This window comes from Pagrus pagrus (assembly GCF_965226575.1).
Source record: "Pagrus pagrus genome assembly, chromosome: 16".
NCBI lineage: Eukaryota > Metazoa > Chordata > Actinopteri > Spariformes > Sparidae > Pagrus > Pagrus pagrus.
Window position 1 is genome coordinate 21,554,071 of NC_140200.1, and position 15,163 is coordinate 21,569,233.

The following is a 15,163-nucleotide window of genomic DNA, read 5'->3' on the forward strand; positions in this document are numbered from 1 at the left end:
ATTTAACTGCCAGGTTATTAAATGCTGATTTCTTCTGTTTCCTCTGTGGCTTACAAAGCAAGTGCTTTACATACACACGTACTTACATTCTTTTAAACACACAAGGACAAATTGAGCTTGAAAAAGGTTTTATGTGCTTCCACCCACATACAATAACACACACACGAAACACAGAGTGCTATTTGCAGGCAGTGGTGGCAGGATAATTGTTGATGAACAGAGGGTATTTGATGACACGTGTTGGCCCTCAGCAATTCGCTCGTCACATTGTCCAGATCATGATTCAGCCGCTGATTGTGCCTGTGTGCGAATGAGTGTGTGAGTGTTTGTGTGGCAGCCAGTGAATAAGCTCTTTCCTATTCTGGAAAACACAGAGATAACCACAGGTGGTCGATGAGTCTTTTCACTTTTAGATTTGATTTGAGTCAAGAGAAATTCTTGCACAAATAACAGTGAGAAAAAGGCGAGGGCACCATTTGCAGTACAATCAAATTACAGCAACACCTTAATTCTGTTTTAGAAGCATGTATCTTCTTGACACCCCTCTCTTTGTTTTCTCTTGTTTCTTTGACAGGACACCCATCATCGCGGGTGGGCTGTTTGTGATCGACAGGTCCTGGTTCAATCACCTCGGCAAATACGACACGGCCATGGACATCTGGGGCGGGGAGAACTTTGGTGAGTCGCTAGTATATCTAGACTTCGACTCAACCCCATGTCGATGGAAAGTTTGGTGAAGTTTTGTAGTCCACAAAATATTTCTGGAGCTTCACAGCAAAACAGTGTTGCAGCATTCTCCTAAACAACTGAAGTAGCTGGGGAAAAAAAAAACTGGAAAAACAATCAGATGAAATGGCTCCATACAGCTTGATTGGTGTAATCCAAGAGTCCAGAAGCCCTAATATCCCCAGCTGATTTGAAAAGACATTATTTACATCATCCACATACTGAGGTCGAGCTTATGCACCCACTTCAGACAATTTTAGCTTAGCAGCTACAGTGAAGATTTTGACTTAAAAAAGGGTGTAAATAACATCTTTTCAAATTAATTTGGAATCTCAGAGCTTCCAGATATTTTGATTTTGCTTGACGAGCTGTATTGAGACAGTTTCCAAGAGGGGGCGAAACCAACAAGCATAATCCAGATATATACTGTAGCTGTTACTTTTCCTTCGAAACATTATCCTATAATCATATTTTGTACCAGTCAAGGTCGGTTTTATATAGTCATCATAAGAAAGTGCACTAATGGCCGAATGAACAGCTGAGTAGATGACAAAGAGGACGGTGTGATTAAGTTACTGAGTGACCTGATCTGAATACAAAGGTGCTTTACCATCAGCTGAATGAAGGTGAACTTTTCATTCAGCAGAAAAACGTCTTTACAGTCTGACATCCATCCAGCTGCAACATCTGGCTGTCCTGCTGCTACCTGCCTCCAGTCATCTCAACTCTGTGTGTGCTTTTGTGTGTGTGTGCTCAGTGATACAGTGTTGGAGTCAGTTCGCTGATTGCTGTACTGCTGCTTTTCTCAGATCAATGAAAGCCTGTTTTATCCTCCCTCTCTCTCTCTCTCTCTCTCTCTCTCTCTGACATGCACACATACACACACTCACACACACTCATTTGATCTCCGACATGTTTCTGTCAGTCTCACAGGCTCTATGTCAGTATCTCAGTATCTCACTGAATTCTCTTGTTCTCGTTTGTACTCTCTGCTGTTTCATCTTTACTTCCATCTCTCCTCTCCCTCATCACATCCAGTCCACGCTCTCATTTCCACTTCCTCTCTCCCTCTCATTCTCTCCCCCTCACAGTGAGTGTAAAACTTTGTAAAGTTCTCAGCATCTTGTTCTTGGGGGAAACTGTTCCTCTCCTCAGAGCTCACAGACAGGCAACTTAAGCAAAGTTAGCTGTGTCTTTTATGTGCGCTGCTGCGCTCGCATCACAGGATGAGCACAGTATAAGCAGGTCAAATGAACACACATGTCGACTAGCTCCCTCACACACACACACATACACACACACAAGAATCAGACAAACAAATCAGAGTCCGTCAGCGGGTCATCAAATATTAACAGAGGTTTGGCCCACTTAGCCGTGATACAAACTAATGAGGACGCGCAGAGAAGGAACGAGGCAAAGCTTCAAATGAACAACAAGCCTGAGAGAGCAGGTGAAGTAACACAGAGACCATGATTCATCTGATGGTATACATCTTTTGGAAATAAGGATGTTTATTTATACAGCGTCACAAAGTGCTTCACAACAAACATAACAGGTAATTTAACACAACAAGGGTGACATCTATTCTTGACACGGTGTGGGTGATGTTGAGATGTTTGCCTTTTCATTGGACTAAGGAATAAAAACATGTTTCAAGAAAAACATAACACTTTTAATATTCACCAGAATAAGGCTGCTGTTTGTTAAAACTGATAAGATGCCTTTCAGTGAAATGGAATATTGGCTGATAATGACGACATTCGGCGTAAACAAACACATTCTTTCACCAAACTGCAGGAAATGATCTGCTGTTTTAGGCAACCTTTCTCCCTGCATGAAATTATTTTGGCACAGTGATCACATTTTGCTGTTAGAATCCTGTCTTTTGTGAAGCTAAAACCCCATTCGGATGGGATTATGAAATATTCACTGTGCTCATCGTTAATTTAACTCCAGAAGGCATTTCACCCATCAAGAAATTGTAGAATATGTACTGGAAAGACATGAACTCTCTGCAGGACAAAGCAAAAAGCCTCCCCTGGGGGCACCAGAGAGTTGAAGCTGAGGCAAAGAAACTGTGAGGTAGTTTGAGTAAAAAATCATACTCCTTCTTGGCTTGATCACTCAGACAAATCTTAACACAGGGGACACAGGTTCATAAGTAATTATAACATACACAACATATACAAGCCCACATTCAACTAAGTAAGTTGGTTTGCCACGGTTTAGTATTTAGGGCAGACTATGTGAGGTCGTTTGAACTGACCTCTCAAATTTGGGTGTGAAAATAAAGAATTAAAGGACACATATTATGCTCATTTTCAGGTTCATCATTTTATTTTAGGTTACTACTAAAACATGTTAAATACAGTACTTTAGTGCCCTAAAGCATATCACTTTTGACATACTGTTCAGTGCTGCAGCACTGTATTCCCTCTCAGTCTGAAACACTCTGTTTTAGCTCCTGTTTCTTTAAGACCCACCTCTCAAATACCCAGTCTGCTATGATTGGTCAGCTCACACATGCCTGAGCCAGCACTGCTAACAACAACATTACAGCTGGGCTAAATCAGTTCTTAAGTGCCAAAATAGCTGCTAGGCATTCATTATGCAAATGTGTGGCAAGTCACAGAATTAAAGGCGGGATAACTGACGAGGCGTTGCAGGAGCAGTGTTTTCAGTGGGACAGAGGAGCTTCTGTTGATGCAGCTACTGTATGGCCTTTTTAAGTTTAAAGATCATTTACATGCACAATAACTTACAGTTTAGAACACACTGAAGGAAAGGAAACACCTTTTACATCTAATTTAGCCTTTTTCAGTGGTGTCAGTTCATCAAATTGTGGACAAATATAGGGTAAAAAAAAACAGGGGCCTCAAAGACTACAAGTACCTCCTTGAAGCTGACTTTACAACAGCCCAACTAATGAGGTTTGAGGTGGGCTTGCTCTGTAATTTTCTGTTGTTGTTACGGTTCTCAAAAAAGGCCTATATGTTGGCATGCTTCCATCTATCGGATGAGCAAGAAACATTTTTAACTTTATTTTCACACAAAAGTCAAATAACACACTGAGCTGATCAAAAAATAAAACTCAGAGATCCACTTTGAAATACAAGGATGTTCCTCTCAATGGGACTTAAATTACGGATGGACTGGCCAGTTTCAAGAATTCGATGTGTTTGTGTGAATTTCTTGGTATTGAAAATGAATGAAAAGAAGGATGTCGAGGATATCAACACGATTTTCTTTTGCACTTCAGTACTTACATTAAGACTCGAGAACACTCTAAATTTATATTTTTTGCAAAGAAGCCAAAATAAAGCATCACTATGAAGTAAAACATGACAAGTTTGTAATAGTTTCAGGTATGAATATTCATGACATTTACAAGGTTGTTTTGTGTGTCTGGTGTGTGCAGAGATCTCGTTCCGGGTGTGGCAGTGTGGCGGCAGTCTGGAGATCCTCCCCTGCAGCAGAGTCGGTCACGTCTTCAGGAAGAAACACCCGTATGTTTTCCCTGAGGGTAACGCCAACACATACATCAAGTAAGTCCCTGAGAGAGCTCTGACTGATTATTAATGTCAGAATTTCCATCTGTTTGAAATTCCAGAGGGGTCTGGATTTCTTTATTTCTGGCAGTTTGAGGCAACCAGAAAAGGTTGAAACTCCAGCGACACTCGTGATGTTTGTGTGGTCTTTATACTACAAGTGCTGCTGAAGTTTGGACCACTTCTGACTAGATGTGCTAGAAATCGCTCCCCACAAGAAGTCCCACAACTGTGAGACCAAGTTTGATATTATGGTGGCAAAAAAATTTGCGTTCCTCCAGGATTTCTAGGGTTGACTAGTGATGTAACTGATCATAGTCGACCTGTTATATATTATGTCGTCCTCCTCTGTCTTCATATTATACCTTTTGGAAAATTTCCAGTTTCCAGTTCCGTAGTTATTAGATTAGAAACATGTACAACTACTAGCACGTTTCTTTGACACTGCCATTGAGCAAGCTTCAGATTTTGTTTCGCTAAACAAAAACATAGGAAACTGAGCCATGTCTGAGGCTTAAGTGTTTTGTGTATTTCTTAATGCACATGTGAATGACTAAATGCTGTTTGGGACAGAATGGTAATTCATTAATCACACACAAGGTCTCCACACAGCTTCATCACAAATACGTCATCCCAACTACTGTGTCCCAGATGTTTGGGGATGATGATTGAAAGTTTAAATGAGAAAATAAATTATATATGGAACACTTCCTGAAGAGGATGTGATGTGAGTAAAGTCCGTCCTCTCCACTGTGGGAGGGAGGAGGGAAGAAAAACAAATAAAAACAGACATCAGCAGCTCCCAGTGTTCACCTGCTGCCTTTAAACACATAGCTCTGTTACAGAGAAGACAGCCCAGCTGTTAATGTTGCAATGCAACCCAGACCACCTCCAGATCCAGATTCTGGTCGTGATGCATTCTGCATTTGTTTATACTTTGCATTAAGGCAACACACTTTCTCATTACCCAGATATGATATCCAGATACAGAGCCATGTTTGTACCAGGTGTAAATCCTGCCTACTCTCATTCTGTTCAGTTCTGTTTAGCTCACTGCACGTTATTCACCCACACTGCACAAACACTGAAGCACATTGTCTCTATCTCTCGTCCCAATTTACTCTTTTTCTCTCTCTCTGAAGTAATTAGCTATTAGCTGAGTTTCTCTGAGCTGTGAACTATCTCATTGAAATGACAGAAACCCTCCATTACAGGCATTACACACACTGGCTGTGGCGGTTTAATGAAAGGGGAAGAGAGAGAGGATATGAGATGCTTGTGGGCGTATAAACATAAATACGTGTCATGCACAGGCTTACAATTAAAAAATCTCATACACACACACAAGGTCACAGCAGCAGGCCTCGGCGAGGGAGGAAACAGCATAATCTTTGTAATCGAATTATTATTAAGTAGCTCTTTTTATTTAGCATATTCATAACCTAGACTGCCAGTGCAGAGCCTCCAACTAATTAACCGGCAGAGCAACACGCAGGCAGACAACAGCAGCTTTGTATGGGAGGTCAGCGCTGATCACAAACATCAGGCCATCGTGATGCGAATAAAAGTCATCATCTGCCAAGCCGAACAGATGTTGCCTCGGAAACGGCCAACGGGGAGCAAAATGAGCAACTAAACAGACCGACTGGAAAGAGAAAGTCTCTGTGTTGCTGTGGATTAGCTAGTTCAACACCAAACAATAAGTTTCTTTGAACTGTTCAGCGGAGGCTTTGCTCCAAAGTGCCATTCAGCAGCGAGGCGCATCTTTAGGGAGCTGAAGCCCTCCAACCTGGCAACGTCAGTGCCTTGCTCCACCCATTACGCCACAAAGGGAACTCAACTTTCAACCCTGGCCGTGTTAATGCTTTGCTCACATCGTGAGGTTTATGAGTTACTGAGCTGTGAAAGGAATAATCCATCAGATAAATCTTCTGTCTGTGGATCCCAGGAGTTATTTTGCGATGAAGTGCTGCAATTTAGTTTTCAATGAACTCGCTCTCCCCGTCTTCTACCACCATTTGTCATTCACAATGTTTCCCAGAATGCCTTTCATTACATGCCTAGACTCGATATTGGCCTTTCTGTGGATATTAAGTAACAAACTGTTTTTATTTTTTATCTTGTGAAATGTATAAAAGAAACAAGCTCTATCTCCTCATTCCACACTGTTTTTGTTCTTATTCATCTCTCTATATAACACTGTGATGAATACACCATGCAGTGATGTTGAAAGTGCACTCAATTTTGTAAACTGAAAGGAACCAGCATCCTTATTGTAGCCTTGATTAATCTATTTATACGAGATCAATTCACATGCAGTCTGAGCACATTAGTCCTGTTAATGGATTATTGGACTGCCTGTAAACATCCTTCTGTCTGAACAGGTTGAAAGGGGCAGGGAACAGAATACAGCTTATGTTAATAGGATAATATTGTACTCACAGCTCAAAGGCTCCCAGGCAGCTGTAAATCCACTTTAACAATGATGTGAACAGTGTTCGGTGGCTGCGACACAAAGCTCAGAGTGCAAACGCTGCACGCTGTCTGTTTCCCGTGTGTTGTGTCAGTCAAACAGAGAATCAGCCAGCAGGAGAGTTAGTGGGATTATTAGTGTGTGTGGGTAGTGTGCAAGTGCAAGTAACTGACAAGTAATTTGTTTCGTACTAAAGTTAGTCAATCAGGAGTTTGTTTAGGCTGTGAAGATTACTGAAACTTTACACACCTCACACATAATGACTGTACTTTTAGTTTTGACTGCTCTCCAAGCAGGTATTAGTTTGAGTCTCTTACAGAACACAATTCAAATAAATTGCACAGGCTTGAAACTTTATGAAGATCAGAAATCCATTTGGATAAACACAATAATTGCATTCATTTTAATCAAAGGTTACATCATTGTTATTTGTCAGTTGAAAGCAGAGACTGTTGGTACATTCAAAGAAAGTCACACGAAAACAATAAATGCCAAAAAAGTCACGTTATCCACTTCAGGATAATCATGTTGGCTAACTTGTTTGTCTTCTGGAGGTAAATGTTTTCACCTGAATTTCATAGTAGCACCATTTCTGTCCAAGTACAACATACAGCAAATATAGCCGTGTCACGGTCTTATTTCTTTGTTTGTGTGTGTCTGTGTGTGTTTGCAGGAACACACGTCGCACAGCTGAGGTGTGGATGGACGACTTCCGCCTCTTCTACTACTCTGCTCGCCCTGCAGCACGGGGAAAATCCTACGGAGAGTAAGAACACACACACACACACTTGATTTTCACACTTGGTTCCAAACCTTTGAATTGCACACCACATCTCTAATATCTTCAGCTATTCAAGATTGGCATTGTGCTGGCTGATGGCTGTGTCTCCAGTTGGAAAAACAACACAGTAAATACAAGCTTTGTTGGCAGGATTAGGAACAGCAATGTCATCTTCTTGTGCCACAGCCAGAAAAACAGTGACAGAAAAGCTGTCACGCCGAGTGGTTTTTAAGGTGCATTAAACCGTAACATCCCAGGTTTGTTTCCAGCACGGTTCCTTTATTGAATCTCATGCCTTTCGCTTTGTTCATGTTTCCTCTTCTCATCTGTAAGCCATCAAATGCCCCTTTCGCACCGGACATAAAAGCCTTTGTCTTCAATGGGAAAGGGTACAGTCATTCATTCCCTGGTCAAATGACTCTGCAACAGTCAAGGGTATTTATCAGCTCAGTATTTATCAGCAGTAATGAAAATATGACACCCGGGTACACATAAATTATTATTCAGTTGGTGTTGAGTTTGAAAGAGACTGAAGTAAAATATATAAAAAGGGAACCACCATAACATTGTCACTGGCCTCCAGGCTGCATTCTGCTGTTCCTTGTTTTCCGGTGCGTTAGTGACATATCACCCCAGAAAAAAACAGCAACACACAAACAGAAAGGCAAACTAGTCTACTGGCAATGGGAAAGGAGTCAATCGCCTGTATTTTTGTGTAAAAATTGTAAAATAAAGGCAAAACCCAACCGGTACATTGGTTGGCTAATATTATCGACCGATATTGGCCTCTCACAGGTATATCGGTATCGGTATTATTACTAAATTCAGTAAGTTGAAGTGCACTGATGTCATTTTAGTCTATAAAGTTTATTGTTAAACCTTATTATCTTATAAATCTTTGTCACAAGTGCTTGTTAATGACATTTGAGGGATCATTGCAAACAAACTGTATATCAGTCACTAGATTGATGTTGGAATTTTTCTACTTCCCTCTGCCAACAATTGAGTATTGGTCAGGCTTTAAAACAACAACAAGGGTCAGGTTGGCAGAGCTGTACAGATCAACTCACAGATGTAATAAAATATAAAGTCTTAAAAAGAGTTAAGTACTTCTAGCTGCTGTACTCAAATAGGGCCATAAAGTAGCCCTGTTTATTGATTTGCACCAGTGCCCAAAACACTGATACTGAAGGATTAACTATGGAACCACATCTCAACACTTTGACAGACATTAACCTTAACCTTAAAGAGGAACTTAACACCCCTCGAAATCTGTTTATGCTGACCTCTAATGGTTGAGAGGCATGATTTGCAAAGTTTTCATTGTTGTTTGTAAACACACTATTCGAAGTTGGCCCCCTTCGGTCAAACAGCTCCTTATGAGAGCAGAACAGAGAGATGGAGACAGCCATGTTACCTGTGTAGATGTACTTTTATTTGAGTCTACACATTGTTTTCTTCACTTTTCAACTCGCTGCAGTGATGTACAGGAGTACTCAAACACTCTGTGACAGTACTGTTTGGTGTCCTAACAGGTGCAACAGAGCACACTTCTGACCACACACACTTTAAACTTTAAACTACAGAGGGCAGTGAAAGATCAAAACATCACATCCTCAGCCAAAGATTAACCTTAACCTTGGACCAGTGTTTTGTCCTTAAATAGGAGGTGCATCTACACCACGTGATTTATACAATCAGACTCCTACAAACACAACAGGAACAGACATTATAACCCACAGCTGTTCATAAATGTCAGTGTTTATCTGTCAGACACATGTAAACACTGACATTTAAACACTGTTTAATGGTTTTATCTGCCTGTTCACATCACACACTTTTTTTCTGTAGTTTGTCACTATGTTGTGACTACTTCTACTGGTCTGAGTAGTTGTGAAAAGGGTATTAAATATCTGATTAAGTGTTTCTCCTTTTGTCTTTATCTGACTCTCTGCTTTTGTGTTTGCGTGTGTATTTTTGTGTTTTTCCCCAGTATTCAAGGCAGAGTGGAACTCCGCAAGAAGCTCAAGTGCAAATCCTTTAAGTGGTACTTGGACAACGTCTACCCGGAGCTTAAGTAAGTGTGTGTGTGCGTGGGTGTGTGTTTTTGAACTTATCTGTTCAGGGAGAGAAAGCTTCTGCTGAGTACGCAACTGAGAGAGAGGAGAAATTTCAAGACTGACACCAACACCGGCTTATTACTGCCCAGGGCATTTTAAAAATTAGATTATTTCTTTATTTTTCCTTGAGGTTTTTGTGCCTAGTTTGTTTGTTTGTAACTTCTAAAGAGAGTTTATTCACCATGGGGAGTACTACTCAGTCAGTGAAAACAGTTGTATGTATAAAGCCTTGGCTCGAGAAGTGCTGTGTCAGGTTAGGACGTCTCAGCCTCTGCTGCTTTGATTTTGAACACTGTCTCTTGGCTTTTGGCTCCATCTCACAACTTTAGTACTCTCAACTTTCCCAGGGACCCCAAAAGAAAACTAGCTACAATAAAAGATGATAGGTAATGATACAAGCTGCGAAGAGTGGAGCTCGAAGGTTTAATCCCAAACCTGTAGCTAGCTTAATTCATTTGTTTTATTTAACCTTGGTTTCACCGTTTTTTAAAGGAAACCTGGCCAAGACACTCAGCAGCCTGAAAGCACATAGCTGTTGTCAAAAACAATACAATACACAAGAATAGGGAACTCATATCTCAAAAAGAGAATAACATTGTGAGTCAGTTTGTAACCAGGGGGTATATCAGGAAGCAAGTTTGACATAGTCAGACTGTCTTTGCCTGAGCTGGCTCTTCAAAACCTCAAACCCCAGTCAGAGATAACAAGTCCCATGTAGGCTTTCCTCTTCAGGCTCTGTGCAAGGTCCCATAAAGAGCAGCGTTTGGTGCGTCGTTTTACCTTTCCTCTGCACAAAATGCAATAAACTACCCTTAAGGGCTGTCTACACCAAGAACGTTAACTATAACAATAATCATCATTCTCATTTTAAAAATTCTAACTACAGTGGATTGCGGAGTCCTCACCACAACCGCACCAAAACTTTAATGACAGTGGGGAACAATATCATGAGGGTCATTTTCAATACAATTTTACGAACACTGACAGCCAGAATAGAATCAGAATACGACCGAATTTCTAGGATCATCAGTTAGCTCGATTTTGTGACCTTTGCCTCCAAAATAATGATGCAGAAGTACTGAAACCGACCTCTTGTATGTATGCAAGCTAATTAATGGCATTAAGGAGACAGTTTGTAGATGGTCTATTGCTTCATTTGGAATTTAAACGAGTTTAACAAGATCTTCCATGCTGAGGGTGCAGAAACAGACAGGTACCCTTTTTACAAATTTCCATCTGGACATTTGGGACAGAGAGTTAAAAGAAGTCCTGAGAATGCAAGGGGTCATATTGTCTTGTTATCTGGGGATATAAGAATGAATTTTTTCTGGCAACATTTATTTGCACTTCTGGAGTTAGCACAACTAGCTAGCTAACAATATCACTCTACAAGTTGTAAATTATACAGCTTGTATCAACACTGCACACCTTTGAGGCGCTTTTTGTCTGATTCATTGTTATGTAAATGTCAATCCATCAAAATTCATGTCCACAGTGAGAGTATACCTACTTCCAAGCACTGACACACACACACACACACACACACACACACACATACAGCCCCATCTTTATGTCTTTTTGAACACCTCATTCTGTGCCTTCCTCCCTCCTGATTGGCTGAGCTCCCAGGGGCCCTGGTTCCTCAGACTGACTGCCCTATCTGTGCGCACACACACACACACACACACACACACACACACACACACACACACACACACACACACGCCACACTCACACACTGTCACACACACAGAGAAACACACATTAATGCTTTTAACATTACTATCCCTGGCAGGCTCTTTCATTTACATACAGTACAGTACACACAAACACCACTTAAATACATAATATAAATACCTTTAAGAAATATAAGAATTCCCTTTTACTGTAATCGCTTCCTCTCACTTTCACACACACTTCAACATACACACACTCACACACACATTTAAATACCCATTTATCCACTGGAGGCTGGTGTTAATCCCCCAGAATGGAATTAACAGGCTCGCTCTCAAGGGAAGATGGACCTGACCCTTAAAACGCAGAATAACCTTTAACGGGTTATTAAAACGGAGAGAGATAGCAGATTGAATTAATGCTACAGGGCTTAAGCCCGAGTTTATAGCGCGGGCGAGAATTTAACAGGAAAGACTGAGAAAGTTTATCAAAGAAGGAGATTGGGAGAAAACTTTCTGAAGTAATGAGTTCAGAGAATCGCAGCCTTCGGCGGATTTGTTAAAGGTGCAGCGCGTCATTTTTGAAAACGCTGATAGATCGGTGTCAAAGTTAACGTGATATCTTGATGTAGTTAATGGGAGCACATCTGAGATTATTGAGGTCTTCTGTCTCATCTCAGTCAGGCTGTTAGTGTATCTTAAAATTAAGATGATATGTCCTCGAAACCCTCTTATGTCCACATATGGTTTTAAACATTAAAGGGTCAGTTCACTCCATTGAACAAAAAAAAAAAACGTATTTTCTTACTCACTTCTCGTGCTTTTAAGCTGTACAGCTTTGCTGTTACATGTGTTTTGTAAATCTGCCTCTCCAATACAATGGACCCCTTCATTATATTTATTCTATGTCTGTTTCCTCCATCAGGGTCCCGGACGACTCTGACTCTCAGTCCGGGGTGATCAGACAGCGGCAGAACTGTCTGGAGTCTCGCAGGGTGGAGGGCCAGGATCTGCCCGTGCTCACACTGGCTCCCTGCATAGGAACAGAGGGGGTCCCCGCCATCAACCAGGTAGGTCAACCAGGTGGAGTTATGATGACTTAGTTTGTAGCACAGGAAATATTGTAGCTCTCTATACCATGAACAATCAGGAAACAAATTAATCTGGGATACAGTGAAGAGTGAAGACATCTAAAGACATTTGACAAAATCAGCTGATGTGAAAATCATAAACACCAGGGGTTTTCAGTCATTTACAGATTGTCATTCCAGACAAAACAGCAGCTTAATAAACTGTTTGGTTACGTCTTTGTTATGTATAATCACTATGTGTGTGTCAGAGTTTTAGATTACCTTAGCATCTCTCAAATTATTCAAATTTTTCCCTCACTTTTGCGATTGTGTCTGCGTCTGTGTCTGTTTTGTTTTTTTTCTTTTTCTTTCTCTTACTTTTATCAGTGGGGGAAAGTTGAAATAAAAATAAGCACATCAAGGATCAAGATAATTTATACACAGGAAATTAACTTTAATTTAAAATTTAAGAACAAAATCAAGGAATATATACTGTTATCTAATACATTTTATAAAATGTAATAAAAGTGCTAAACAGGCTGTACTGAAACAGGCAGTGTGAGAGTATAGCAGTGGAAATACTGGAAAAGGTATTATTCAGTTATTATCAGCTGAGATGGATGACAAAATATTGCTCACCTCAGCTCACCTCTCTCTCTCTCTCTCTCTCGCTCCTTCCCTTTGGTCATTACTGTAAGAGATGTAAACAAGAATTCGCTAAGAGTCTTCAAAATAAAACCAAACAGCAGAATGTGTGTGTGTGTGTGTGTGTGTGTGTGTGTGTGTGTGTGTGTGTGTGTGTGTGTGTGTGTGTGTGTGTGTGTGTGTGTGTGTGTGTGTGTGTTCGCGTTCGCGTTCTGTCCTCTCTCAGCCATAATTAATACCCGTAGGACTCTCATTATTCCATGTTTAGAGCGAGTGTGGAGGCTGTGATCTGCTCTAACAAGCCGCCTTACTGAGAGCCAACATGTCAGCAGCTGAAATGCCTGAAGGCTGGAGAGGCCAGTCTGTTACCGGGAGGGTGCTGGTTTAAATCCCTGAACTCACAGGGAGAAATTCTGTGTGTTAAGAGAGTGATTGAGAAACTTTCTTACCAGCTACTGTAGAGAAGCCCTGAAGGGAGGATCTCTGTTTGTTCATGTTCAGGAGCCTGGTTTGAACTGAACGGCTCCCAGGTGGGAATGTTTTTCAATGCAAACAATTTAATTAATTTTTCTCTTCTGTCAGTTTCTCCTTTGAAAAATGAACATTTTTTCCCCTGGTGTTTGCAAACATCCTTGTAATATCTAATTAAAAGAAAACTCCACAATAAAGAAAAATCCCCTTTATTTAATCCAGTGGCAGACTCAGGATGTTTTAAGAGCAAGGGCGAAAAAAAAATAGTAGGGCACCAAATGAATATATATCATGTTTCCTCTTAGGCAGTGACCTCTAGTGGCTGAAGTAATTATTACAGCAGCAAAGGAGGAAGTCAGGTGAAATAATATGGACCAACGGGAGACCACTGTTTATGTCCAGTGTAAAAGCAAAAGTCAACAGTTATTTTAATTTACAAAGGTAGATAAATTACGTCACATATATTCCACACATAAAATGGATAAGTTTGTAACTGAAGTAATATGAATAACGTAAACATAGTTATTTTAAGCCAAACCAACCAAGTAGTTTTGTTGCCTGAACTATATTAGCTCATGAGAAAATGACCATACTTCTCACTTGATTTATTACCTCAGTAAACAGTTTCCTAATGAGTTCATGGTCTCAGTCGCTAATTTAAAGTCTTCTTCAAGACAGCATGATGTTCATTTAGTAAATTATGGTCCCATTTAGACTCAAATGGATGATAAATCAAGGGGATGCTTTCGGGTGTGGCTACCTTGTGATTAATAAATCACTACCATGGAGTGTCCTTGGGTTGCCAGTCAGATTCAATCAGGATAACCTCCCCAGGTCCACCCCCTCGTTTGGCCGTAATGCTAGACTCGAAGCTACAAAACAGTAGCCCACAAACCAATAAGTGATGTGATGAAGTTGTAATTTTGTCAACTTTATTGTGTTGGACAATTTATTCCGTGAACCTGTTTTTGCTGCATTGTGTACAGTTTTAATTAATTTAAGTGATAAAACTAACTAGCTTATGCCATATTATCTAAACCAGATATTTGGAGGCAAAATAGAGAATCCAAATGGCAGTTATAAGCGCTCATTACATCAAAAAAATGTGTGTAGAACTACAGTAATTGCAGTAGATTAAAGTTGAATTAGGAAGCTGTTGTGCAAGAATATATGTTTACAATAGACAATTGATTAATAATTGAAATGTTTGCCTTCCAAGTAAATCTGGTAATACTGAAGATTGTTTACAAACTATAGCATCATCTCACATCTGATGTTCCTGCCATGTTAAGCCTGTTGGAGTATCTAGGTTGTTGCGGTATCATAACTATAATCGATAATGACAGAAGAACTATTAAAACAAGACCAAGGTTTTTTTTTAAACTGCATAATACACTTCGAGACCATATTAGTCATATTGAGAGCAGCTACAATAGTTTAATAGCAGAACACGTGTAAATGATCTGAAACAACTACCATGAACACAAAGACTCTGGTTTTAGCCCCTCAGAAACAAAGAGAGGATTTCTTTAAAGCCTCCATTTAGCACTGCCAGCGTTCACATACAGGGAGAAATCAATAGCAGAAGAGGAGAGAGCAATTTGTAAACCCACAGCAGCAGAAAACAGAGCAGACTGCTTGTGATGTCAGTCA

General features: G+C 40.4%; 1 protein-coding gene across 3 annotated transcripts in view; it reads left to right on the top strand.

The window, feature by feature from the left end:
- galnt14 (UDP-N-acetyl-alpha-D-galactosamine:polypeptide N-acetylgalactosaminyltransferase 14 (GalNAc-T14)) overlaps positions 1 to 15,163 on the top strand; it is a 194,687-nt gene that overhangs the window by 160,623 nt on the left and 18,901 nt on the right. For all 3 annotated transcript variants that reach the window (XM_084378396.1, XM_084378395.1, XM_084378394.1), the window contains 5 exons: positions 575 to 678; positions 4,145 to 4,271; positions 7,421 to 7,513; positions 9,522 to 9,605; positions 12,250 to 12,394. In XM_084378396.1, the coding sequence (XP_084234522.1) occupies positions 575 to 678; positions 4,145 to 4,271; positions 7,421 to 7,513; positions 9,522 to 9,605; positions 12,250 to 12,394 (553 nt within the window). The remainder of the gene's footprint in view (positions 1 to 574; positions 679 to 4,144; positions 4,272 to 7,420; positions 7,514 to 9,521; positions 9,606 to 12,249; positions 12,395 to 15,163) is intronic.